Source organism: Gopherus flavomarginatus, chromosome 13 (assembly GCF_025201925.1).
Source record: "Gopherus flavomarginatus isolate rGopFla2 chromosome 13, rGopFla2.mat.asm, whole genome shotgun sequence".
Classification (NCBI taxonomy): Eukaryota; Metazoa; Chordata; order Testudines; family Testudinidae; genus Gopherus; species Gopherus flavomarginatus.
The window spans coordinates 1,061,224-1,088,849 of NC_066629.1; the positions used below are offsets into that span (position 1 = coordinate 1,061,224).

General features: G+C 43.3%; 1 protein-coding gene across 1 annotated transcript in view; it reads right to left on the bottom strand.

The window, feature by feature from the left end:
* Positions 1-693: 693 nt before the first annotated feature.
* LOC127033513 (E3 ubiquitin-protein ligase Mdm2-like) overlaps positions 694-27,626 on the bottom strand; it is a 28,084-nt gene continuing 1,151 nt past the window's right edge. The window contains 9 exon segments of the mRNA XM_050921468.1: positions 694-1,263; positions 1,481-1,558; positions 2,561-2,720; positions 3,523-3,688; positions 12,049-12,142; positions 12,282-12,349; positions 13,774-13,823; positions 15,000-15,133; positions 15,585-15,659. Coding sequence (XP_050777425.1) covers positions 694-1,263; positions 1,481-1,558; positions 2,561-2,720; positions 3,523-3,688; positions 12,049-12,142; positions 12,282-12,349; positions 13,774-13,823; positions 15,000-15,133; positions 15,585-15,659 — 1,395 coding nt within the window.

Here is a 27,626-nt window from a genome sequence, read left to right on the forward strand (position 1 = left end):
AATTACTCTAATTCTTTACTAACTTTCACATCTTCTGGTGATCTGAAGTAGTCTCAGGAATATTTCCCCCAGTTTACCTACTTTGATAGATAAATCTAAGTCTCAGCAATGACCAAGTCAAAATTTTATTTTATTTTTTCAAAATAGGACTATTCCAAGGGATCTCTTAAGAAGTTCTGATTTTCCCCAATGACTTCACTAAGGAACAGATACCGGAATTTGTAGAAAAATGGGAAGCTTGACTTCATAAATTCTATGAATTCCTACTGAGCAAAAGAAAATTGATATTCACAAGAATGAAACTTGAGAGCTCTCTCTTTTCAGAAGCTTTAAATTCAGTATTTAAAAAGGGATATTCTATCCAGTTGTACAAGTGTCGTTACTGATCTGCTTGTGATGTGCAAATCTTGATGGGCTAGATCCCCTAACATGGAAATAAAGTTTCAGGAATTTGGGTATTTTAATATCCCCCCAAATACCGAATGAAGAAAACTATCGATTTCAGTGCTATTTTTTTAAGATCAACTTTTCGCTACATCAAAAGAAAGAAGAACACACCCCAAACACATCTTTAGTTAAACATACAAAAATAGCTTCTTACTCTCTTAACTGTACAAGTCTAGGGAAGCTTGTAATGAAGCCTGCGTGGAAGGTCTGCTGAAGCTTTGTTGCATAGTTATGCCGAAGTTCCTTCTAATTAAAGTAAATTAGCACAATCATCTGAATTGGCTCTCTGCAGACCGGACAGGGTTTATCCCGCTTCTTCAGTTTCCTTGCACAAGTAAAACACAACATAAGATGTCCTGTCTTGCCATGAACTATGCAGCCATTTTTAGGTCTGCTCTGACATATGACACAGGGCTCTGTGCTGGAAGGGGGTAGGCTGCATTCCACACTATCCTCTGTGTCTTCTGTCTCTTTTTTCTCAGGTTCTTTGCAATCCTCTTGGCTGCTACAAAAGAGACTCCTAGATGTAGATGGCTGAGAGTATTCTTCACTTTCCTTGGATTCAGAAGGTCGTGCTGCTGTATCTTTACTGTCTTCAACACTCAGTTCTTTATCTTCATTCGCTTTCACTTTCTTACAGTCGGGAACATCAAAACCCTCTTCACGCTCTAGCTGTGTGGAACTTTCCAATTTTCGCTTTTCAGATAGGTCATTCTGTCCATCAGGAAGCCAGTGCTCATGAAGAGAACAGCATTTGGGGGAATGCTGTGGAAAGGGAGGGTTCATTTCATTGCATTTAGTGCACTTCCAACAATCCTTTAGTGTATTCAAAGTTAAGAAGTTAAACTATTTTCATTCCTACTATTACTGAAAAAAATTAAAGGAGATTATAGTTTCTTTATGTTATTGCTAAAGTATTTACTCAATACTTGTAAACAAAATTGGTCAATATCCACTGAATTCATTCATGATACAGGTCTTGGTCTTTCATCTCACAGACTTGTGATTTTTCATGAACCAAGAATTTACTCACGGCCAGTGAAATTTCAGGATCTTCATCAACTGAATCAGCATCACTCTCTTCACTCTGATCAATCATCATTGGACATACCTGATGGAAGAAAATGTATTTCAACTTCCTTTTACTTGTTTTTTAATTGTAAACAATTTATTAAAACAAACAACTGTCAGGGTTCCCTCCTCACTCTATGGTACAGATGTGGGGACTCATGTGAAAGACTCCCTAAGCTTATTTCTACTAGCTTAGCTTAAAAACTCCCCAAGGCACAAATTCTCCCTTGTACCTTGGATTAGGTAAATGCTGCCAGCCACCAAGTGATTAGACAAAACTCAGGGAAAGGACCACTTGGAGTTCCTCCTCTCCCCAAATATCCCCCCAAGCCCTATACCCCCTTACTTGGGGAGGCTTGAGAATAAACAAACAAGATGAGCACAGACCAACCTGGGGTTTTTAGGACACTTAAAAACCCAATTAGATTCTTAAAAAAACAGAACTTTCTTAGAAAGAAAAATGGTAAAAGCAGCACCTCTGTAAAATTAGAATGGAAGCTAATCTCACAGGGCAACCAGATTCAAAACACAGAGGATTTCCCTCCGGGCAAAACTTTAAAGTTACAAAAAGAAAACCAGGAATACACCTCCCTCTCAGCACAGAGAAAATCACAAGGCAAAACAAAAGCTAATGCATTCCCTGGCTAGTACTTACTAATTCCAATGGAGTTAGACTACTTGCTTTCTTCATCTGTCTCTGGCAAGCACCCAGAACAGACAAAGCCTCCTCCCCTAGAATGAAAATATCTTGTCCCCTTATTGGTCCTTTTGGTCAGGTGCCAGCCAGGTTACCTGAGCTTCTTAACCCTTGACAAGTAAAAGGATTCTGTGCCTCTGGCCAGGAGGGATGTTATAGTACTGTATACAGGAAGGTTGTTACCCTCAGTATAAAACTCAGAAAACTCAGTATAAAGAATGGCAGTAGATATTTGCCATACAGCACATACAGTCATGAAAGATGATTATGGAAATATTTCATATTGCATTCCAACAAAATGCTTCTGCTATAACAGTTCAGATGGGGGGGAAGAAATATACATGCCTCATCATCTTCATCTGTGAACTCTTCTCCTTCTTCATTATGGCTATAATCTTCGGAAGAAATGGACTCAACTTCATACTCAACACTGAACTGGTCTGAAACACAATCCTGGTCAAATCAAACATCAGAGTTTTTGCTTCATGAACTGGCATGAAGATCCAGAATAAAACGGGCAAGGGAGAGAATATATTTCACTTCATTAATACATTCTTATGTCTCCTCCTGCCACATGTGTATTTAAACATACCAGTAAAGAGAAACATTGTTTAAATGGCTGCTGGCCAGAGATAATAGTCATGTGTCAGCCAAATACCTCATACCAATCGAGATGCTGGGACTTCTGCTGCAGTTGCACAATTTAGAAATATATTATTGTACTTATAAAACCTTTACAGATATTTTTAAATGAATGAAAAGAACATTGGAAATGGCTCCGAAACTAGTATGTTGAAATACAACACAAGTGAAGTTTGAACTTACTTTTACTAACATTTAAAATATACAAAAAGCAGACGCTATTTTGCATGAATTTAACAACAAATATTTCACTTCTGTGGACTGAAATGTTATAATAGTTATAGCATCTTTCATCAAATCTCAAAATGCTTTAACAAAGGCATGTAAACATTAACCCCCATTTTACAGATTGGAAACTGAAACACGTGTAAATAACTTACTCTAACCACTAAACGTACTCGCACTGGGAATACAGATATTCATACACAATTCAGAGGCACAACTTTTCTACTGTACCAAGGGCTAAGAATTCATTGGTTTTGCTTCCTTATCTGAATATTCATAATGAAGAGTTAAGAAAATTCCATTTCTTAAGTTTTGTGATCCAAGCCACATAAAATACAACATTCGGGTTCTCTATCATCACTAGAACCATTATTTGTTTCAAATATTAATGTGATAGCCAAGATGCATGTCTGAGAACTCAACATAATTAAAAGTACATCTTGCTTACAGAACCTGCAGAGTCTAGTGAGTGGCCGCTGTCGCTTCCTTCACGGGATAGCTCACTTGTAACACCCTGAGAAAGGCTTTCATCACATGTGACCGAAATGCTGGCTGAATTATGCCGTTGTCTTTCTTCACTAGATTGTCCATCTGAAGGACTTTCTTCTGTGTCAGAGAGAAAAAGCGTATTAGTCCAAAGGCATTTTATGGAGCGTACAATGTTACATGCATTTTAGTAGATGTTTAAACTGGAGTTACTTATTCAGAACTTCATTATAATTATTTAGGGCTTTTCCAAATGGTAAATGGAATAAAGGCACCTGACCTATTTTAAAAAGAAAATGAAACAAATTCTTGCTGTATTCCTAAAAGAAAATGGTGTAAAATGGGCAAAAGACTGACATTTCTGAGGTTGTTTTTCATTGACTGCCCCATCATTAAGATAGATGAATGGTAATTTCCCCAGGCAGTAGATACCATGATTAAGGAATCATAAGAATGAACTCCTGGCCACCTGTGGAAATCAAGGATTTTATTTTAGCTTTGCATGCAAATGTATATTTACTGGTATCAGAATTTCTATTACAACCGCAATTTGTGGACATATAAAAGTCCACACTAAAAATTCCTTCAAGGCTAAAACATGATGCTCAAGATGTCAACTGTGGAAACATTGTTTTAAGCTGAAGAACTCAAAAATACTGCTTTTTGGATGTTTCTGACATTTTGGACTCCGGTAGCATGCAGGTAGGGAGTAGGGAATCAGCATTTTGAGGATAAATGTATCAAAATTCAACTCTACCAACATTAAGAAAAGGCATTATAAAAGAACTTGACAAAGACTTAAAAAGCAGCTGCCAAGTCAGTGTGTAATAAATGCAGTGGAGTGAAATTCCCTACCAGGGTTGGCAGATTGGTTCAGTGACCACTCAGCAGAGGTTGCGGCCGCCTCCAGGTGTTGTGACCAAGTTCCTCCTCTACCTTGGTGGGTCCCGTGCTTATTGGCGGATTTGCTCACCTCAGTGATCTTTCCCTTTGGTGGAACCCACAGTTTGGGTCAGCTCCTCCTGTGTCTGATCAGGAGTCGGGAGGTGTGGGGGGAACCCGGGCCTGCCCTCTACTCCGGGTTCCAGCCCAGGGCTCTGTGGATTGCAGCTGTCTATAGTGCCTCTTGTAACAGCTGCATGACAGCTACAACTCCCTGGGCTACTTCCCCATGGCCTCCTCCAAACACCTCTTTCTCCTCACCACAGGACCTTCCTCCTGGTGTCTGATAACGCTTGTACTCCTTAGTCCTTCTGCAGTGCATTCTCTCACTCTCAGCTCCTTGTGCCTCTTGCTCCCAGCTCCTCACACGCACTTCCTCTCCTCTGGCTCCCCCTCCCTGACTGGAGTGAGCTCTTTTTTAAACCCAGGTGCCCTGATTAGCCTGCCTTGATTGGCTGCAGGTGTTCTAGTCAGCCTGTCTGTCTTAATTGGTTCTAGCAGGTTCCTGATTACTCTAATGCAGCCCCTGCTCTAGTCACTCAGAGAACAGAAAACTACTCAGCCAGTGACCAGTATATTTGCCCTCTACCAGACTGGCCTGGGTCTGTCACAGTGTCTTATTCCAAACTCACTCTAATGCCCAATCCTTTCTTTGCACTGTAAACAAAAATTTGAAAAATCCCCCTCATTGCCTCTAAGCCTGGCAACTTTCATTTTAAAAGAAAAAAAACACCACCACTTGTACATACTTTGTGACTCCTCTTACTTTCCCTTGATGCTTCTTGGCTCAATCTCTCTCTTTTCTTTTTGCACCCTGAGAACCCAAACCTTCAAACTTAGATGCCCCCAGGCACAACCATTGCTCCTGTCCATCGTTATCCTCATTAAGTTGTCATCTCTCCATGAGGTACCGATAACATGCCAACACATAGTTTCTAAACATTTACAGCTTAAAACAATGTTTCCACAGTGGACATCTTACCATCCCAATGTAATGGGCATAATGCTTCAAGGGAAGATGTGATGAAGTGGAACTGTTCTTAATGTTTCCTCTGAATACTGAGGGGGTGCCTCAGTTTCCCCAATGCATTTCTTAAGTCTCTAGGTGGTGGGATAAGGGGGTGTAATTGTTGCAGAGCAAAGGGCCAGTGCACACAAATGGCCAAAACTCTGTCTCCTTTAGCTATCTCATTGCAGGGGGGAAGGGCCCCAGTCAACTAATGACTGGGGCCCTTCCCCCCTGCAATGAGGTAGCTAAAGATGTTGGAGAACAAAGGAATCAGGTGACCTCCTGGTCCGGGAAAGGAAAAAGCCCAGAGGAGGAGGGGGCTGGAGGGTTTCTCCATTTGGAGCTGGCTGGGGACAAGGACTGAGTGCAGACGTGGGTGTCTGACTCACTGCCCTCAGAATGGACCCGAGTGAGGGGTCCTGTCCTCTGTACCTACAAGCTCTGTTTTAGACCGTGTTCCTGTCATCGAATAAACTTCTGTTTTACTGGCTGGCTAAGAGTCACGTCTGACTGCGAAGTGGGGGTGCAGGACCCTCTGCCATCCCAGGATCCCAAGAGGCAGATTCGCTGTGGGAAGCACACGGAGGGGCATATGCTGAATGCTCCAAGGTCAGACCCAGGGAGGTGGAAGCTCAGAGAGAGGAGACTTCACCAGAGTCCTAACTGGTTTCATAGGCAGCAGTTCCAGAGCATCGCCCTGAGGACTCAGTGACAGAAGATTTCCAACAAACTAAAAAAACACTGTACATAAAAACACGATATTAAAAGAATTTTAAGGCTGTAATAAACTGACACATGGATGCAAACCCGAGTTAATAATTAAGCTGGCAATAAGCAGGCACAACAGAACACCTGGTTACTCTGTGAATTTTCATCCTTTCACCAGTTTGAGTTACAACATTTGTCCTAACTCTCCTACTCAGATCTGAACCTTAGAGTTCAGAACATGAGAAGCTAGCATGAGACCTCCAAAGCTTAATTACCAGCTTAGATCTGATATCGCTGCCACCAGCCACAAGATTCCAGTGCCTGGCTCACTCTGGTCTCCCCAAAACCTTCCCTGGGGGACCCCAAGACTCAGATTCTTTGAGTCTCACAACAAAGGGGAATAAACCATTTCCCTTCCCCCTCCTCCCCTCCAGGTGCTCCCTCCCTGGGTTCCTGGAGAGATATACAGATTCAAGCTCCGTGAGTCTAAACAAAGGGATTCCACCCTCTTTACCTCCTCCCAGATTTCCCCACCCTGGGGACCCTAGGATACTCCCTGCTTCAAGTCCTTGAAACACAAGTATCGAGAGATCTAATCTCTCTCCCCCCTCACCCAGAGGGTATGCAAAGTCAGGATTAGTAAATCTAACACAAAGAGATTTTCCCCCTCCCTTCGTTTCTTAGCCTTAACCCGTGAAAAACACTCAAACAGGTCTTAAAAAGAAAGCTTTATATAAAAAGAATGAAAAAAGACATAAAAGGGTCTCTGTATCAAGGTGGCAATATACAGGGTCAATTGCTTAAAAGAAAAATGAATAAACACCCTTATCCAAAAAGAATACACTCCAGCAACTACACACATGTAAATACAAAAAAAACCAATATAAACCTATTGTCTTACTATCCTTGTACTTACAACTTGGAAACAGAAGATTAGAAAGCCTGGAGATTCCTGTGGTCACTCTCAGAGCCGAGAGAGAGAACAGACCAAGAACAAAAGACTCACACCCAAAACTTCCCTCCACCCAGATTTGAAAAAGTCTTGTTTCCTGATTGGTCCTCTGGTCAGGTGTTGTTTGTTACCCCTTTCCAGGTGAAAGAGACATTAACCCTTAGCTATCTGTTTATGACAACATTAAAGAGTTCTTTGAATGTAGTGTGAATGGCTTAGAAATGCAGTACAGTTTTACGATAGGCTAGGATGACTGCAGCCTAAATAATACAAGTATAAGCATATCTGATTTCAGAGTAGCAGCTGATGAAGTGGGTTTTAGCCCACGAAAGCTTATTCTCAAATCAATTTGTTAATCTCTAAGGTGCCACATGTACTTCTGTTCTTTAAGCGTATCAAAAATACCTTACATAGATCAAGCAACTGAACAAAATATTACTGAACACAGGAAAACACAATATAAAATCATAGTGTGACGGGTTGGATCACAGAAACCCTCTTGGGAGCTGCCACTCGATGTGCCAAAAGCACTTCTATCCCTGCCTTCCTCGCCAGCTCGAGGCCCCAGCACCCTGTCTTGCTGAGCCAGACACTCCTGTCTGCTCCAACACAGACTCAGGGTCTGAATTACTTGCCCCAAAGCTGCAGATTGACCTGAAAGCAGCTCACAGAAGTGTGCTTGCCTTTAACACTCAGATGCCCAGCTCCCAATGGGGTCTAAACCCAAATAAATCTGTTTTACTCTGTATGAAGCTTATACAGGGTAAACTCATCAACTGTTCTCCCTCTGTAACACTGGTAGAGCGATATGCACAGCTGTTTGCTCCCCCAGGTATTAATACATACTCTGGGTTAATTAATAAGTAAAAAAGTGATTTTATTAAATGCTGAAAGTATGATTTAAGTGGTTCCAAGTAGTAACAGACAGAACAAAGTAAGTCACCAAGCAAAACAAAATAAAATGGGCAAACCTATGTCTAATCAAACTGAATACAGATATCAGAGGGGTAGCCGTGTTAGTTTGGATCTGTAAAAGCGACAAAGATTTCTGTGGCACCTTATAGACTAACAAATGGGCTGGAGCATGAGCTTTCGAGCATCTGACGAAGTGGGTATTCACCCACGAAAGCCCACGCTCCAATTTGTTTGCTAGTGTATCAGGTGCCACAGAACTCTTTGCCGCTGAATACAGATAAGATCCTCACCGGTTCCAGAATGCTCCCTACCCTACGCTGGACAGGCTTCGTTCACTCAATATGACTTGTTTAGCGTCTGTTGCATTTTCCCAGTTCTCTGTGCCCTCTGGTACACACTCTGATGCAGACTCTTCTGCCTCTTTGGGAAGGATTCTAATTCAGGCCTGTGTTTGGGGCGTTGGCCAGGAAAGGGTGCACTGCAACCATGCCTGTTCTCAGCCCCTCACAAGTGTAGCAAGAACAACATCTTTCAATGGGGTGCTCTGGACCCCTTTGGGCACCCCAATTCCTGTTCCCAACAGATCAGCTGGATGGACCTCCCCACCCTAGGAGACCTGACCCCCCGTTTCCCTTAAAGCCTGATCCACAGGAGAGGGGGCTGTCATTTGAAATGCAGACTTTTCATCCTCCTTCTGGGAAAGTCCCTCCCTACAAAAGGTGGGTGACTCTCTGCCCCCCGTTTCCCTCTGGGCTCCTGTTTGGGTCAGACACCCCTGTGTCCTCCAAAAGGACAGGTGACCCTGCTCCAGCTGTGGGTTCACAGCTACCAGCCATGGGAGACCTTTCACTGGCCAGCAAAATCCCCCTCCCCCTTTCACTCGGGTTCGGCTGGCACCCAGCTACAGAGTTCTTGGGGTCTGTTCCCACCGCAATGGTCACCAGGACCCCAACTTCCACCTTCGGGACATATGTCTCTGTGCACCCCAGGGCAGGCCCTGCCCGCTGCTGACCTGCAACTTCCTGGCAGTCAGCAGCCAGAATGGCCCCTCTGTTACAAGGTGATACATCCCCCTCCTCCGGGGGAGATGATTATGGGACAGGAGCTGGCTTTGTCCAGCCCCTCCCTCTGGAACTTGCCTGGAGCCCTTGGGCTGCAGGAACTGGTCATAACCATTCTTGCCCCCAAAGCTGCATCCTTTACTGCTGCATAGGAACCTAAGAGACACTCTCCTATTCCCCCAGCAGTCCCTGTGACTTCAACACCCCCCCACACCCCGGGGCTGTTAGCACAAGATTCCTGCTCCCTGCTAACCAAGCCTGGGACAGATTCTGCCACACTGAAGAAATCATTCCCAAGTAGAAACGGTGCAAAATTGTGTGCCACTGTTGCAACAGTCAGTTCAGCCTGCAAATCCCGAGTTTGTGTGTGTACGTTAGCTAAAGCTGCAAGGACTTTGTAACCCCCAACCAGCTCTAATTCTGCCATTTTACCTGGCAACGAATCCTTCTCCTGGATCAGGTCCCTCCTGATCACGGGAATCTCAGCACCCATGTCCCTCAATCCCAGAAGCACTTCACCATTCAATTTAACAGCGTGCATATGCTCATTGCCTGGTTGTGTGGAAGCAAGCTTTACAAATCCTGTGTGGAGAGAGGCAGCAGCTGGGCTCTGAGAAGCAGCAGCTTCATGCGTTACTTGCTCCTTGTTCCCACTCAGCACGGGACACTTAGTCCTCAGGTGCTCAGTGGACTTACAATGCTAGCACCTCTTGGCCTCCTCTGCTCGCACAGGAAATTTGGGACCAGTACCAGGGGAATGGGGAGGTGACCGCCCAGCCTCCTCCTTCCCAGGGGCAAAAAGGTGATTCTGCTTCCCCCCAACCCTGGACCCCTCTGCCAGTGCTTTATGTCTGACTGCAGCTTGTGCTTGCTCATAAGAGTCTGGAAGCCCAGCTAATTCACCCACTGCATCCACCTTTTTGGCCCACAATACTGTTTTACATCATCACTGCACATATTCAGGAATTGTTCCTGAGTAACCATGAAAATATGGACTCCTCCCCAAAAAAAATGACATGAGCCAGTGACATACAAAAGCAGCAAAGAATCCTGTGGCACCTTATAGACTCATAGACTCCAGGACTGGAAGGGACTTCGAGAGGTCATTGAGTCCAGTCCACTGCCCTCATGGCAGGACCAAATATTGTCTAGACCATCCCTAATAGACATTTATCTAACCTACTCTTAAATATCTCCAGAGATGGAGATTCCACAACTTCCCTAGGCAATCTATTCCAGTGTTTAACTACTCTGACACTTAGGAACTTTTTCCTAATGTCCAACCTAAATCTCCCTTGCTGCAGTTTAAGCCCATTGCTTCTTGTTCTATCACTGGAAGCTAAGGTGAACAAGTTTTCTCCCTCCTCCTGATGACACCCTTTTAGATACCTGAAAACTGCTATCATGTCCCCTCTCAGTCTTCTCTTTTCCAAACTAAACAAACCCAATTCCTTCTGCCTTCCTTCATAGGTCATGTTCTCAAGACCTTTAATCATTCTTGTTGCTCTTCTCTGGACCCTCTCCAATTTCTCCACATCTTTCTTGAAATGCGGTGCCCAGAACTGGACACAATACTCCAGCTGAGGCCTGACCAGCGCAGAGTAAAGCGGAAGAATGACTTCTCGTGTCTTGTTTACAACACACCTGTTAATGCATCCCAGAATCACATTTGCTTTTTTTGCAACAGTATCACACTGTCGACTCATATTAAGCTTGTGGTCTACTATGACCCCTAGATGTCTTTCTGCCATACTCCTTCCTAGACAGTCTCTTCCCATTCTGTATGTGTGAAACTGATTGTTCCTTCCTAAGTGGAGCACTTTGCATTTATCTTTATTGAACTTCATCCTGTTTACCTCAGACCATTTCTCCAATTTGTCCAGATCATTTTGAATTTTGACCCTGTCCTCCAAAGCAGTTGCAATCCCTCCTAGTTTGGTATCGTTCGCAAACTTAATAAGCGTACTTTCTATGCCAACATCTAAATCGTTGATGAAGATATTGAACAGAACCGGTCCCAAAACAGACCCCGCGGAACCCCACTTTTTATACCTTTCCAGCAGGATTGGGAGCCATTAACAACTACTCTCTGAGTACGGTTATCCAGCCAGTTATGCACCCACCTTATAGTAGCCCCATCTAAATTGTACTTTCCTAGTTTATCTATAAGAATATCATGCGAGACCGTATCAAATGCCTTACTAAAGTCTAGGTATATCACATCCACCACTTCTCCCTTATCCACAAGGCTCGTTATCCTATCAAAGAACGTTATCAGATTAGTTTGACACGATTTGTTCTTTACAAATCCATGCTGGCTATTCCCTATCACCTTACCACCTTCCAAGTGTTTGCAGATGATTTCTTTAATTATCTGCTCCACTATCTTCCCTGGCACAGAAGTTTAACTGGTCTGTAGTTTCCTGGGTTGTTTTTATTTCCCTTTTTATAGATGGGCACTATATTTGCCCCCTTCCAGTCTTCTGGAATCTCCCCCGTCTCCCATGATTTCCCAAAGATAATAGCTAGAGGCTCAGATACCTCTTCTATTAACTCCTAGAGTATTCTAGAGCAAACTTGCATGTCACTCATCAGAGGGGTAGCCGTGTTAGTCTGGATCTGTAAAAGCAGCAAAGAATCCTGTGGCACCTAATAGACTAACAGACGTTTTGGAGCATGAGCTTTCATGGGTGACATGCATCTGACGAAGTGGGTATTCACCCACGAAAGCGCATGCTCCAAAACATCTGTTAGTCTATAAGGTGCCACAGGATTCTTTGCTCCTTTTACTGATCCAGACTAACACGGCTACCCCTCTGATGAGTGACATGCAAGTTTGCTCTAGGCGTACGTATCACATGTTGAAAATCCTGCATTATAAATGTGCAAATACCGGATTCACCGAGCGCCCTCCTAGAAGAGGCAGTTGGTTTAGCAGCCAAATCTGGGGAAGTCTGCTCCTCGTCAGCTAACTCTTGCATGGATTCCTGTTTAACAAAAACACTAAGTAAGCAGAGTATTAATGTGAATAGGACGAAATTTATTTTCATCTTTCAACTGCATCCAAATCTCAATGGTAAAGCAAATCAAGTTGTGAAACTTGAAAAAATGGGTATGTTAGATCACCTTTGGAACATTGCCTTGTTCAGTTTGGCCGCAGGTCTCACTCTGATATGGGATTATTTCCATACACACTGAAAAAGAAAAATACATAAAGCAATGCGTCAGAAAGGAATTCCCGGCAGGCTCAAAAGACTGCAGTGAAAAATATACTGCAAATAATTTGTACATATTGTTTTAAACTTTAATTCAGAGGATACTTAACATTTACAAAATCACTTCATACTCTGAAGAAATGTTCAAGGTTTTCTTTGGAACATTACATACACAATTATAAGAAAAAAGAAACGTAACTGTGTTTGGGGATTTTTCGCAGATGAAAGAATGTTGGGAGAAAATATTCTTATAAATAAAACACACTTTTTAGCTAGATAGCAACATGATGATACACCACTATTTACAAGGGAACACTTACAAGAGAACATATACAAGATCCACTGGTTGCAAAAGCAGATATCAAGCTCTGCAAGAGATGTTTACAATCACTAGTGTATTATTAAGACACAGAAATAATTGTTCTAAGTACACTGTCAGAATGGACCCTGAGCTACACTACATTCTCAGACCAGATCCTGACCTACACAATACAACTAGTTATTTTCACAACAAAAGGTGTCCATTTAGAACAAAGTCTAGTAAGCACATACCCTCTTTATTTGAGTAGATTTGATCTTAGATCCTTCCACTTTGCTATTCTGGCCAAGATTTGCAAAAATAGGAGCCTAATGTTAAGCCCAAAAGTCTATACATAGGCATTTGCCTGATTTTCGAGTACTGAGCACCCAACTGCACCCACTCAAGCCAGTGGAGATGTTAGGTGCTCCAGACTTTGGAAAAATCAAGCAGATTACAAGTATAAATGTAGTTTTAAGAGCCTTTTTAAAAAAAAATCACCCCCATATTTAACTTTCATTTCACTCATTTCTTAAATGTAAGTTACATCATAGCTGTATTATCCATCCTTCTCTTGCAGATGTAAATAGCCCATAGTCTATTTTATGAAATTATATATGTATTTAATAAACTCATAACAAAATTTTTCCCTGCTTCTTTTACTGTTTATCATGTCAAGTATTACACGAGAAATGTTAACTCAAACTAGTCCAGGTAGTTAAGGATGAACCAATATTCGAATATTTTGGTTTTTAAATCTGTTTCTTAGTATGAGTTGAGTATGTAAAGAAAGCAGCCTCAAAGTCGGCACAGAATGCCTTATCCTGTTTCCGCTGAATCCAATGAAAGTTTGGCCATTGACTTTACTGAGAACAAGTTCAAGCCCATTTGCTGCGCTAGACCCATAATCTTAAAACATTTTATTTGTAAAAAATGCAATTCACCTCCAACAATGCTATGAAAAGGGACAATAATTACAACCTCTATCAATGACTCCAGTTAACTGAATATTGCCTACAAAGTAAGTGAATACAGCTTTCAGAACTTTTGCGTTAATAAAGACCCTCCTCCTCAAAAAAGGGGGGTTCTCTCAACACTAATTTACCTTGTTGACTGACTGCTATCAAGTTTCTCAAAACCACTGAGTATATTTTCCTTGAAAGGAGACAAAACAGACATTTCATACATTATAAATTAGAAGTTCCTATTTGCTGTGGTAAGTTTAGCCAAACTAGAAGAGAGAAAGACCAAGCTGAAAACACTGATTATTTTGTGGGGTCATGATCAGAGCTGACAGGAAAAGAGCTAAGTGTATTTTAAGAAAAAGCCAAAAGAAATTAAAATGTTTCTGGTTTGCTCAAAAATTTCACAGCATTTTCGGATGTTTTCATTTTATTCTGGTGGGGAAAATAGGACCAACACTTGGGTTTTGCTTTTTTAAACTTTCCACTTCTCTTTCACCACCCCAGTGTAAAAAGGAGAAAAGAGTATAAAAAGTGAAAGTGTTCCCCCTCCGCCCCACCAAAACAAACTGAAGAAACTTTAAATGCTTTTTTCCTAAAAAGTTGGGAAAAATTCAATTTTGAATTTTTTTTCAAAAAATGAAAAATTTCAACAAGATCAAAAATTTTCTTCTGAACCTTTCAATTTTGTCAAAAAGCCATTTCTCACTTAGCCAGCAGTTGGACCATCTCTAATCATGAGTCAAAGCATTTTTAATGGAATTTGTACAGCATTATTTCAGGGTTTAATTCAGAGAAAAATATCTTCAACTTTCAGGGCAGTGGCAAGATCCAGGTCATGCATACTGGCTTTGCAGCAATAAAACCTATTTCAGAAGAAAGTTTAGCCTGCTGCAAAGGGAAATCTTCAACCACTGTCACTTTGCACGGATGAGTTGTGTAGCTGCCAGGAGAAAAACAAAAGAGAGTATGCAACCCCCTTTACTTGGGCTTAGTCTCCCATGCATAAGGAGTTCATAATGGAAAGAGAACAGGCTTAAGTGCTTGTATAATGTCTAAATTACATTGCTGTTACCTCAAGGGGTGCAGGAAAGAATCTCTCTTCAAAGTAGACAGAAGCCCCCAAGGTTACTGAACCTGAGAAGTTTGTGTAGCTTCTGAGCTCTGGCACTTATAGATATCAGTGTGGGCTGAATCAGGCCTCCCTCTCAAAAACCAGACACCTGGGCAGGGAGCGTACAACTTTGACAATTCCATCTATCAAGACTTCATCAAATAAAATATGCAACAAATTGCAAACCAAAACATATGTTCAGTGTATTACATAAGCTTTATCTGGATCTCTCGCACAAAAAATATGAAATGTTACCTCGGTTCTTTTACCGAAAAGCTTGGTTCCCCAAATAGATCTCCAAGAGGATCATCTGCACAGTGGACAATATCCCGCTGTTTTTCATCATATAATTGTTTAGATATAATATATCGACCAAGATAGATTATTACCTACAATGCAAGTCAAGTTTGGAATATTAAATATATTTAGAACTTTAAAGTATAAAACCAATATAAAACAACCTATTTCAACCCCCCTAAAAAGTCTATTCTCCTTTCAATCATCACCTGCAACTCCATATTAATATTAACAGCGTTATAAATAAATGCTAGTTTACATAGCAGGTTTCATCTGTAGTTCTCAAAGCTATATACGGTACTCCATTTTACAAACAGAGAAATGGTGGTATAGATGTTAAGTAACTTGATCAAGGTCACAAAGCAAGACTGTGACAAAGCCAGGAACAGAACCACCTCCGAGCTTCCATACCGATGCCTTACCCAGTACACCACATTATTTTTCTTTCATTATGGGGCAACTAATAAGTATGATAAACTTGTAAGAGTGAAACTTATATTTATTGCTTTCAATCATTCCAAATGAGAAATTCCGATAATTTACCTCTATCATTGTTAAAGTGTCTTTTGGGGCACCAGCAAATTTTAACAACTTCAAGAATAGTGGCTTCGGTTTAAACTGAAAGAAAAAAAAAAGCAAATAACATATTTCATTTTTATAGTGCATGTCCTTCCCAAAGAGTCCAAAGCACCATAGATTACTTGAGTATTACACCCACAAAAACTATGTTATTTACATTGAAAAGTCAAGCACCTCAAAGTTAGGATATGGCAGATTTTTGGTTCCCCCTGCAACCATAATTTTGTCACTCACTCAATGCATTTACCATTCACATGAAATGAAACAGGGGCCCTGTGAAAATCTGTGTGTCGTCAGATAATTTAAGACTGTGCCAAAATACATATGCACGCGGAGGCTAAAGTAAGGTTGCACAGGCAACGACAGTCTTTGCAACCTAAATAAGATTTGTTTACATGCTTAGGTAATTTCCTAGGTTTTTCTTTTTAAGAAAAAAGATAAACCAATCTTATTACACGCAACTATAACGATCCTCCCTCACCCAAATCATACATCAATACTTGGGTGTGAACCCTGAACTTTCAGACTGCTCCCCTTTGAACTACAAGACTTACCACATTACCTGGTAAGTAGAAGGCTGTTATCCCAAGGGGGACCCAGCCTACCTCTCTTGTACCACCAGGCGGTGTGGCAGCTCTTACCCCACATGGAGCCCTCAAAGTGAATCAGCTGGCTCATTAGAACTATTTGCAGGGTTTGGGCATAAGCCCATCTCTCTCTCCCCACTTCTTCTTGTGCAACAGCTCTAACAGTTCTTCAGCATTCCCAATATAGAGTGCAATGAACAGGTGAGAGAAGGGAAATGGCTTTTTTCAAAAAGGCATCTCTCAGCAAAACCTGAACTGAATGTAATGGGACAAACCGGGCAGCTCTTCAGCCCAAGGACTTTCCTCCTGCCATATTTCAAAGGTTTCATGCAACCCATGAAGCAGCTGGAGCTTCTAAAAACAAAGGGCCACAATAATTTTTTATATGGAAAGTGTTAGGCAACCTAATTACTGGCTCAGCCCAGTAATACAAACATATCACTGAAATACAACAGATGGATATATAACAGAAAGGAACAAATTCCATCAAATCAAGTGTCAGAGTATAATTAGGTAGTCCAAAAAGAATTTGAAGAGCAACTAGTAAAACACAAAAACTAACAGCAAATTTTTTAAAGCACATCAGAAGCAGGAAGTCTGCCAAAGAATCAGTGCGGCACTAGAGATCGAGGTGCTAAAGAAGCACTCAATGAAAACAAGGCCACAGCATCAGTCCTCCCTGCAGAGAATACGGGGGAGATTCCCATACATCAGCCATTCTTTGTAGGTAACAAATCTGAGGAAGCAGATTGAGGTGTCAGTAAAGATGGTTTTGGAACAAACTGATAAATTTAAGTGTAGTAAGTCACCAGGACAAGACTGGTATTCACCCAAGAGTTCTAAAGGAATTCAAACATGAAACTGCAGGGTAACGACTGTGGTATACAACCTATTGTTTAAATTAACCTCTGCATTAGATGTCTGGCAAGTAGCTAACATAATACCGATTTAAAAAAAAAAAGGCCTCAAAGCAATACTGGAAATTACAGGCTGGTAAGTCTAATATCACAATCAGGCAAACTGGCTGAAACTGTGTGTCTGACAATTGTGTTCTTTACTATAGGTCAATGATAGTCAATTATTTTTTATCAAGGTCCAAATATCTTGGTCATGATGTACGCAAAATTCAGACTCCAGAGAAAATAATAAAATACAGTGCAGTAACAATAATTACGAGTAAATAAGATTTTGGGGTCCAACTGAAAGCATCTGGCAGTCTGGATTTGGCCCCTGATTCGCCTAATGACTACCTCTGCTATATAGGAACACGATATGTTAAGGAATAGTCAATGGCTTTTGTAAAGGGAAATCATGCAGAATCCAATCAAGTCAAATTATTTTAAGGTGTCAACAAATATGAGGACAAGGGTGATCCCGCAGATATACCTGGACTTTCAGAAGGTCTTTAACAAGGTCTCTCACCAAAAGGTTCTTAAGCAAACTAAGCAGTCCTGGAATAAGATGGAAGGTCCTCTACTAGATCAGTATTAAAATACAGTAAACAAAAGGTAGAAATAAGTGGCCAGTTTTCAAATTGGAAAGAAGTAAATTGCTGGGTCCCTCAAGGATCTGTACTGGGACCAGTGCTGTTCAATATATTCATAAATGATCCAGAGAACGGGGTAAACAGCGAGTGACAAAGTTTGTAGACAATATAAAAATACCCAAGATTGTTAAGTCCAAAGCTGACTGAAGAGTTATGAATGGATCTCACAAAACTCAGTGACAGGGCAACAAAATGGCTGATTAAATCAAACCATAGAATTGTAGGACTGGAAATGACCCTGGGAGATCTTCTAGTTCGGTCCCCTGCACTCATGCAGGACTAATTATTACCCAGACCATTCCTGACAGGTGTTTGCCTAACCTGCTCTTAAAAATCCCTAACGATGGAGATTGCACAACCTCCCTAGGCAATTTATTCCAGAGCTTTACCACCCTGACAGGAAGTTTTTCCTAATGTCCAACCTAAACCACGCTTGCCACAACTTAAGCCCATTGCTTCTTGTTCTATTCTCAGAGGTTAGGAGAATAATTTTTCTCCCTCCTTCTTGTAACAACTTTTTATGTATTTGAAAATTGTTATGTCCCCTTCTCAGTCTCCATATTAAACAAACCCATGTTTTTCAATTTTTCCTCATGGGTTATGTTTTTTAGACCTTTAATCATTTTTCCTGCTCTTCTCTGGAGGACCTTCTCCAATTTGTCTACATCTTTCCTGCAACGTGGTCCCCAGAACTGGACACAATACTCCAGCTGAGGCTAATCAGGGCGGAGTAGAGCAGAAGAATTACTTCTTGTGTCTTTCTTACAACACTCCTGGCTAATACAGCCCAGAATGTTTGCTCCTTTTTTGCCACAGTGTTACACTATTGACTCATATGTAGCTTGTGATAAATGTAATGTTGGTATATGCGAAGTAGTGCACACTGGGAAAAGTAATTCCAGCCATACATACAAAATGGAGTCTAAATTAGTTGTTATCACTCAAGAAAGATCTTGGAGCCACTGCAGATAGTTGTCCGAAAATAGCCACTCAATGTGCAGCAGCAATCAAAAAACAAACAGTGTGTTAGGAACCATCAGGAAAGGGGTAAATAATAAGGCACTAAATATCATAATGCCTCTACATAAATCCATGGTAAGCCCACATCATGAATACTGCATGCAGGTCTGGTTGTCCCCTCTCAAAAAAGATATATTAGAATTAAAATAAATGTAAAGAAGGCAAAAACGGTTAGGGGATATAAACCAGCTTGCGTATGAGGAGAGATGAAATACACTGAGACTGTTCATCTTAGAAAAGAGATGAATCATAGAATCACAGAATATCAGGGCTGGAAGGGACGTTAGGAGGTCATCAAGTCCAACCCCCTGCTCAAATGACCTCAAGGAAATATGACAGAGAATTATAAAATCATGAATGGTGTGGAGAAAGTCAATAAGGAAGTATCAGAGGGGTAGCCGTGTTAGTCTGGATCTGTAAAAGCAGCAAAGAATCCTGTGGCACCTTATAGACTAACAGACATTATGGAGCATGAGCTTTCGTGGGTGAATACCCACTTCTTCAGATGCATGTGGTGGAAATATCCAGGGGCAGGTATATATATGCTAGCAAGCAAGCTAGAGATAACGAGATCAGTTCAATCAGGGAGGATAAGGCCCTGTTCTAGTAGTTGAGGTGTGAAAACCAAGAGAGGAGAAACTGGTTCTGTAGTTGGCAAGCCATTCACAGTCTTTGTTCAATCCTGAGCTGATGGTGTCAAATTCGCAGATGAACTGAAGCTCAGCAGTTTCTCTTTGAAGTCTGGTTCTGAAGTTTTTTTGCTGCAGGATGGCCACCTTAAGGTCTGCTATAGTGTGGCCAGGGAGGTTGAAGTGCTCTCCTACAGGTTTTTGTATATTGCCATTCCTAATGTCTGATTTGTGTCCATTTATCCTTTTCCGTAGAGACTGTCCAGTTTGGACGATGTACATAGCAGAGGGGCATTGCTGGCATATGATGGCATATATTACATCGGTGGATGTGCAGGTGAATGAACCAGTGATGGTGTGGCTGATCTGGTTAGGTCCTGTGATGGTGTCGCTGGTGTAGATACGTGGGCACAGTTGGCATCGAGGTTTGTTGCATGGATTGGTTCCTGAGCTAGAGTTATTATGGTGCGGTGTGCAGTTACTGGTGAGAATATGTTTCAGGTTGGCAGGTTGTCTGTGGGCAAAGACTGGCCTGCCACCCAAGGCCTGTGAAAGTGTGGGATCATTGTCCAGGATGGGTTGTAGATCCTTGATGATGCGTTGGAGGGGTTTTAGCTGGGGGCTGTATGTGATGGCCAGTGGAGTCCTGTTGGTTTCTTTCTTGGGTTTGTCTTGCAGTAGGAGGCTTCTGGGTACACGTCTGGCTCTGTTGATCTGTTTCCTTATTTCCTCGTGGGGGTATTGTAGTTTTGAGAATGCTTGGTGGAGATTTTGTAGGTGTTGGTCTCTGTCTGAGGGGTTAGAGCAGATGCGGTTGTACCTCAGTGCTTGGCTGTAGACAATGGATCGTGTGATATGTCCGGGATGGAAGCTGGAGGCATGAAGGTAGGCATAGTGGTCGGTAGGTTTTCGATATAGGGTGGTGTTAATGTGACCATCACTTATTTGCACCATGGTGTCAAGAAAGTGGACCTCCCGTGTAGATTGGTCCAGGCTGAGGTTGATGGTCGAGTGGAAGCTGTTGAAATCATGGTGGAATTTTTCCAGAGTCTCCTTCCGATAGGTCCAGATGATGAAGATGTCATCAATGTAGCGTAGGTAGAGAAGGGGCGTGAGTGGACGAGAGCTGAGGAAGCGTTGTTCCAGGTCGGCCATACTATCATAGGCCTTGGGTGGCAGGCCAGTCCTTGCCCACAGACAACCTGCCAACCTGAAACATATTCTCACCAGCAACTGCACACCGTACCATAATAACTCTAGCTCAGGAACCAATCCATGCAACAAACCTCGATGCCAACTGTGCCCACATATCTACACCAGCGACACCATCACAGGACCTAACCAGATCAGCCACACCATCACTGGTTCATTCACCTGCACATCCACCGATGTAATATACGCCATCATATGCCAGCAATGCCCCTCTGCTATGTACATCGTCCAAACTGGACAGTCTCTACGGAAAAGGATAAATGGACACAAATCAGACATTAGGAATGGCAATATACAAAAACCTGTAGGAGAGCACTTCAACCTCCCTGGCCACACTATAGCAGACCTTAAGGTGGCCATCCTGCAGCAAAAAAACTTCAGAACCAGACTTCAAAGAGAAACTGCTGAGCTTCAGTTCATCTGCGAATTTGACACCATCAGCTCAGGATTGAACAAAGACTGTGAATGGCTTGCCAACTACAGAACCAGTTTCTCCTCTCTTGGTTTTCACACCTCAACTACTAGAACAGGGCCTCATCCTCCCTGATTGAACTGATCTCGTTATCTCTAGCTTGCTTGCTAGCATATATATACCTGCCCCTGGATATTTCCACCACATGCATCTGAAGAAGTGGGTATTCACCCACGAAAGCTCATGCTCCAAAACGTCTGTTAGTCTATAAGGTGCCACAGGATACTTTGCTGCTAATAAAGAAGTATGTGAAGGGGTAAATAATAACATAAAACTATAGATCACCCAATAAAATTAGTAGGCAGAAGGTTTAAAACAAACACAAGGATGTACTTCTTCACCCAATACACACTCAACCTGTGGAACTTGGTGCCAGAGGATGTTAAGATGGCCCAATGTATAAGTGGGTTCAAAAAAGTTCATTAATGGCTATTAGCCAAGATGGTCAGGGACGCAACCCCATGCTGTAGGTGTCCCTAAACTTTGACTGTCAGAAGCTGGGACTGGACAACAGGATGGTTGGATCACTCAGTAAATTGTCCTGTATCCTTCATTCCCCCTGAAACATCTGGCACCAGCCATTGTCGGAATACAAGATTCTAGGCTAGGTGGACCAGTGGTCTGACTCAGTATGGCCATTCATACGTTTTTACAACAGATTCATGAAGGGAGTGAACATCTCACTGAAACAGAGAGAATATACCATAAGTAGAAAGAACCTCGGGCTAGTCTACAATGGCAGTGCTTTAACATGGCTTGTGTAGTCACAACAGAGCACTGGGAAAGAGCTCTCCCAGCCAGGGCTGACTCTAGGTTTTTTGCTGCCCCAACCAAAAAAAAAAAATTGGCTCCCCTCCCGAATTTTTTTTTTGCTTTTGCACTTTGAAGTTTTGTTTTGACTGTTTAAAAATAAAAAAAATGAAAACAGAGAATTTGTAGTTAGTGAAACAAAACCATTTCCTACTAGTGTAATTTTAATATTTAATTTTAACAAAACCCTCCCGCCTGGTCCAACTCTTACCTTGCTGCGGATCTGGCTCGAGGCGGATTCAGCTCCCGTCACTACCGCTCCCAGCGCCAGGGGTTGGGGCTGCTGCTGGATCCCAGCCCCGCTTGTCCTTGGTCTTTGCCTTGGCCCTGGCACGAGCTGGGCTCAGCATGGGCTGCCACTCTGCTTCCCTCTCCCCTCCCCTGGCAGGAGGTGGCGCAGAGAGAAAGAGGAGGAGGAGGCGGCGGAGGAAGCGGGGACAAGCCAAGGAGAAGCAGCCCGCCTGGGTGTCATGTCCCGCCATCCTCTGCAGCCGGAGCAGGGACGCGCTACAGGCTCCCGCCTGGGGGGTGGCCGCCGCCTGCGGGAGAGCGCAGGGGACAAGCCGAGGAGGAGCGGGCCGTCCTCTGCAGCCGGGGAAGGGCTGCACTACCACTCTTCCACGTCAGCAGCCACCACCCCCAAGGTGCAGCTGGTAGTGTGGTTCTGCCTCAACTGCAGAAGACGGGCTGCTTCTCAGCTTGTTCACACCGCTCTCCCGTGGTCAGCGACCACCCCTACTCCCCAGGCGGGAGCCAGTAACGCGGTCCTGTCCAGCTGCAGAGGATAAGCTGCTCCTCAGCTTGCAAATCAATTATGGGGGCCCTTTCCATAAAAAAAAGTTGCAATACTACAGAATACTGTATTCTCATGGGGGCTCCTGTGGGGCCCGGGGAAAATTGCCCCACTTGTCCCCCCCGCAGCGGTCCTGGGAAAAATAAACATTTAAAAACCTTCTGCATCTCAGCACAAACTCAATTTTGACAAAATTGCTTTTCAAGTCACCTTTACAAGGTATCACGGTTCTCAGCATCAGCTAGTGCTAAAAGGTACTAAAGCTCATTAAAATGGTTGGACGAATATATTCCGTCAAAACTTTTTTTGGATCGAAAACTAGTAGTTTTTAAAAAGCAGAAAAAAATCACAGACAACATCTGCTTTCTTTCAAAATTTGTTGTGGTTTTTCTAATTGAAAAAGCTCAAACAAGTCTGCCAAAACCTGAACATGATTTGGGGTTTCAGAAGAGTGTGGCCAAATATTTGCTCCTTGCTGTGTTTGACTGTTTAAAGAAACAATAAAAAAAACTCTGCTTAAAAAACATCCAAAACTTTTGAATTTTAATGGAGTTAGACTTGAAATTAGACCAAGGTTTCCAGCCATTAGAGGAGTGAAATTCTGGAACAGCCTTCCAAAGGGAGTAGTGGGGGCAAAAGACATAACTGGCTTCAAGACTAAGTTTGATAAGTTTATGAAAGGGATGGTATGATGGGATAGCCTAATTTTGGCAATTCATTTGGCAACTGATCTTTGATTATCAGCAGGTAAGTATGCCCAGTGGTCTGTGATGGGATGTTAGATGGGGTGGGATCTGAGTTACTGCAGAGAATTCTTTCCTGGGTGCTGGCTGGTGAGTCTTGCCCACATGCTCAGGGTTTAACTGATCGCCATATTTGAGGTCGGGAAGGAATTTTTCTCGAGGGCAGATTGGCAGAGGCACTGGAGGTTTCTCGCCTTCCTCTGCAGCATGGGGCACAGGTCACTTGCTGGAGGACTCTCTGCAGCTTGAGGTCTTCAAATCACAATTTGATGACTTCAATAACTCAGACATAGGTTAGGGGTTTGTTACAGGAGTGGGTGGGTGAGATTCTGTGGCCTGCACTGTGCAGGAGGTCAGACTAGATGATCATAATGGTCCCTTCTGACCTTAAAGTCTATGAGTCTATGATATGGCTTGCCTCCTTGATCTTCTATGGCAAAAGCACACACAACAGACAAAGACTTTCCTCCCTCCCAGATTTGAAAGTATCTTGTCTCCTCATTGGTCCTGTTGGTCAGGTGTCAGCTACGTTATGTGATCTTCTTAACCCTTTACAGGCAAAAGAGGAATTAACCCTTACCTGTATGTTTATGACACACTCTAAAAGCTTATCAGACGTCATTGCTCAATCTGATGGGGGCCCTAGTAAGCCAAAGTTATTCCAGCCCTTCTGGAAGGGTTGCGTTTTTGGTCAGAAGGACTTGTCTGCTTGCTGAATCAAAAGAAAGCCCTGAGTCATTTTAGATGCAGACTTTTTATGTCAAAAATCCTTTCTTAGTCAGCTGGTCTCTGCAAAACCTAGTTTGAATCAGTTTATGCAAGCATCCCCAGGCATGGTACCTCTCTGGAGGTCTTTACAATCTGAGTGATTCACCTTAAATCACCACCCACTGCTTTTAGTTCCTGAAGGAGCTGTGGTATCATTCCCCCTCACTCTCCTCCATTGCTCCAAGTTGAATACAGTCCCTGGCCAACAGTGATACATAAACCATTCGTAAGCTTAATACAGTATGTATCCCAAGAGATACTGCACAAGGCTGCAACATATGTCATAACAACCTAGTACGACATTAGTCTCTTTTTGTAGCTGCATCATATTGACACATTCACTTTGTGATTCACTATAATCCCCAGATCCTTTCCAGCGGTACTACTGCCTAGCTAGTTATTCTCTATTTTGTAGTTATGCATTTGATTTTTCATTCCTAAGTGTGGTACTTTGCACTTGTTTTTATTGAATTTCATCTGCTGATTTCAGACTAATCCTCCAATTTATCAAGGGCATTTCAAATTCTAATCCTGTCCTCCAAAGTGCTTTCAACCCCTCCCAGACTGGTGTCATCTGCAAATTGCCTAACTGAACTTTCGACTCCATTATCCAATTGATTTATGAAAACATTGAATAGTGCTGGACTGCTGTGAGACCCGCTGGACACACTTCCCCACTTTGAAAGTGTATCATTGATAACCATTCCTTGATTACTGTCCTCCAACCAGTTTTTCACCCATTATTTCACCTACCTGCACATGACTGAGCCGTAGAAGGCAGGCCAAGCACATACTTGGCTAAAATAATGTAGAAATGTCTTGTGGTTAATCTGCAGAGCAGAAATTCACTATTTTTCTGCTTTGCCCAAGGAGTGACTCAGTTGTAGCTCAGAAGGAGGAATGTGCTCATGCCATCCAGCAAAAGTAACAGTTTCAGCCAGATATCTAGGCACTGGGACAGAGGCTGGGTGAGAAGCTGAGGGTTAAGGTAAGCAAGCCATATTTAGCAGGTGTCCCCTATGAGACTGAACTCAGGCCAGTGGGCCATTCAGGCGAGGCATAAGGAGCATACAAAAGCCTGTGTGGTTACAACTAAAGCTGGGTGAGTTTTTTGTTCAATCAAAACAACATTGAAGAAAAAATGTGCAGAAAAATGTTGTTTCATTTAACTTCTGTTTTCCACTTAAAGTTTTTAAAAATGGTTTTCACTGAGCTTTTCCTCTCTTGGCCTTTCCTTTTCCTCGCCCCCTTTTCCCTCTCAGGACGGGGAGAGAAAAAGGTGAAGAGGGAGAAAAAGGAGGCGGAATAAAGGGGTAACACCACATTGTAAACCTTGGAGGCTTTTTTGGTTCTTGTTTTACCAAGCAGAAAAACAAAAACAAACAAACAAATAAACATTTCAAATGAAATGAGATTTTTTAGAATCCTTGACCCGTCCTGCTCCTTGTCCCCTGACAACCACCTCCCCAAGACCCCCCCATCCAACCCCCCTTGCCTGTTCCCTGACCGTCTCCCCAGAACCTCTGCCCCCTGACTGTCCCCGGGACTCCCTGTTCCTTAGCCAACCCCCTGGCCCCAGCCACTTACCCCCGGCTCACGATGGGCGTCGAGAAGCTGCACTGAACAGCGCTACAACCACATGGCTCCGAGCAGGCCTGAGCTCTTCCCTGCTCAGAGCCGCGTGGTAAGGGGAGGAGCCACTCGGCCCGGAGCTCGCAGCCCCACCCCCTCACCACGCAGCTCTGAGCGGGGCGGATCTCAGCCCCCCCAGGAGCCAAATGGCTGCAGCGCTGTTCAGGACACGCTGTGGCGCTGGGGGAATGGCAGGAGCAAGTCTCAGCCACTCTCGTGGGGGCCCCTGCGGGCCCGGGGCAAATTGCCCCACTTGCCCCCCGTCGGCGGCCCTGGTGCGAACAAGCCGAGGAGGAGTGGCCCGTCCTCTGCAGCCAAGCAGGGCTGCGCTACCGGGTCCCGCCACTCTTCCATGGTCAGGGGCCATCCCTCTCTCCCAAGTAGAGCCGACAGCATGGCCCTGCCCCAGATGTAGATGACCAACCACTCCTCCTCGGCTTGTTTGCGGTGCTCTCTCACGGTCAGTGGACACCTCCCCACTCTCCTAAGCAGGAGCCGGTAGCGCGGCCCTGCCCCGGCTGCAGAGGATGGGTCACTCCTCGGCTCGCAGCGGCAGGGACAAGCCAAGGAGGAGCGGCCTGTCCTCTGCAGCTGGGGAAGGGCCGCGCTACCAGCTCCCGCCTGAGGAGACAGGGGTGGCCCCTGCCTGCAAGAGAGCGGCAGGGACAGGCTCCCCACTTAGCAGGCTCCCTGCCCCGCTGTACCCGGTGGCAGAACAGGCTGGTTACCGCCCTCCGGGCCGTCAGGATCCAGCCAGGACGCCGCTTCAGGGATGAGCTGGGGCCCCAGCCTTATGCCTCCCCCTATATTTTGCTGCCCTGGGCACCTGCTTGTTTAGCTGATGCCTAGAGCCGCCCCTGCTCCCAGCACTCTAAAAACCCACCTCCACGCGGAACGTAGCTCTCAGCGCTGGCGCACTGTCTGCACTGGTGCTTTACAGGCCAAAACTTCCTGTGCTCGAGGGAGTGTTTTTTCACACCACTGAGTGAGAGAGTTGCGGCACTGTAAATTGCCAGTGTATTATTTAAGCCCTTAATTATTTAAGATTTGATCCTGCAACTGGATAGGTGTGGGAGGAAGCTTGTGGCCACAAGGAGCCCTGCAGATGTCAATGGGACTCTATATAAACACAAGGGTCTTCCCAGGCATTGCAGATCTGATTGCAGAAAAAGGCCTTACAATTACTCCCTTGATTTCCATGACAAAATCCCTGAATTTTAAGGTAGTTTGATTTTAAATAAATCACTGTATTTTTCCATCCTAAGCTGCATGGTATTTTTTGCATGAACATCTAGCTTTTTTCATGTTTTCCTACCTTTCTGGCCTTTTAAACGATTCGTAACTACTTAACTTTTCTAACCAAGTAAATTCACTTGGAATAGCATGCCATAACTTTTAAAATAACTTCAGTCACATCTGATGTGAAAGAAACCATAGGACAGCGACAACCTTTGCTGCAGATCTGGTACAGCACTCAGACAGAAGAGTGACACACTTTATGGATCAACACACCCCTGGGCTTTTCATTATAAGGTTTATGTCTCTTACTCTGTCCTGCTTTTAAGCTCTAATGCAGCACAAGGTGGCATTGTGACATACTGAAAACCTACAGTTGAATTAAAACAACAAAGAGTCCTTGTGGCACAAGCAAAATTATATTAAGTGAATCCAATTTCCCCATAAGAATTAATGTAAATGGAGGGGTTCGATTCTAGGGAATTTTTTTTTCACGAGACAAAAGATTAAAACTTATACTGTGTGTGTGTGTACGTGTACATATATATATAAACCAAC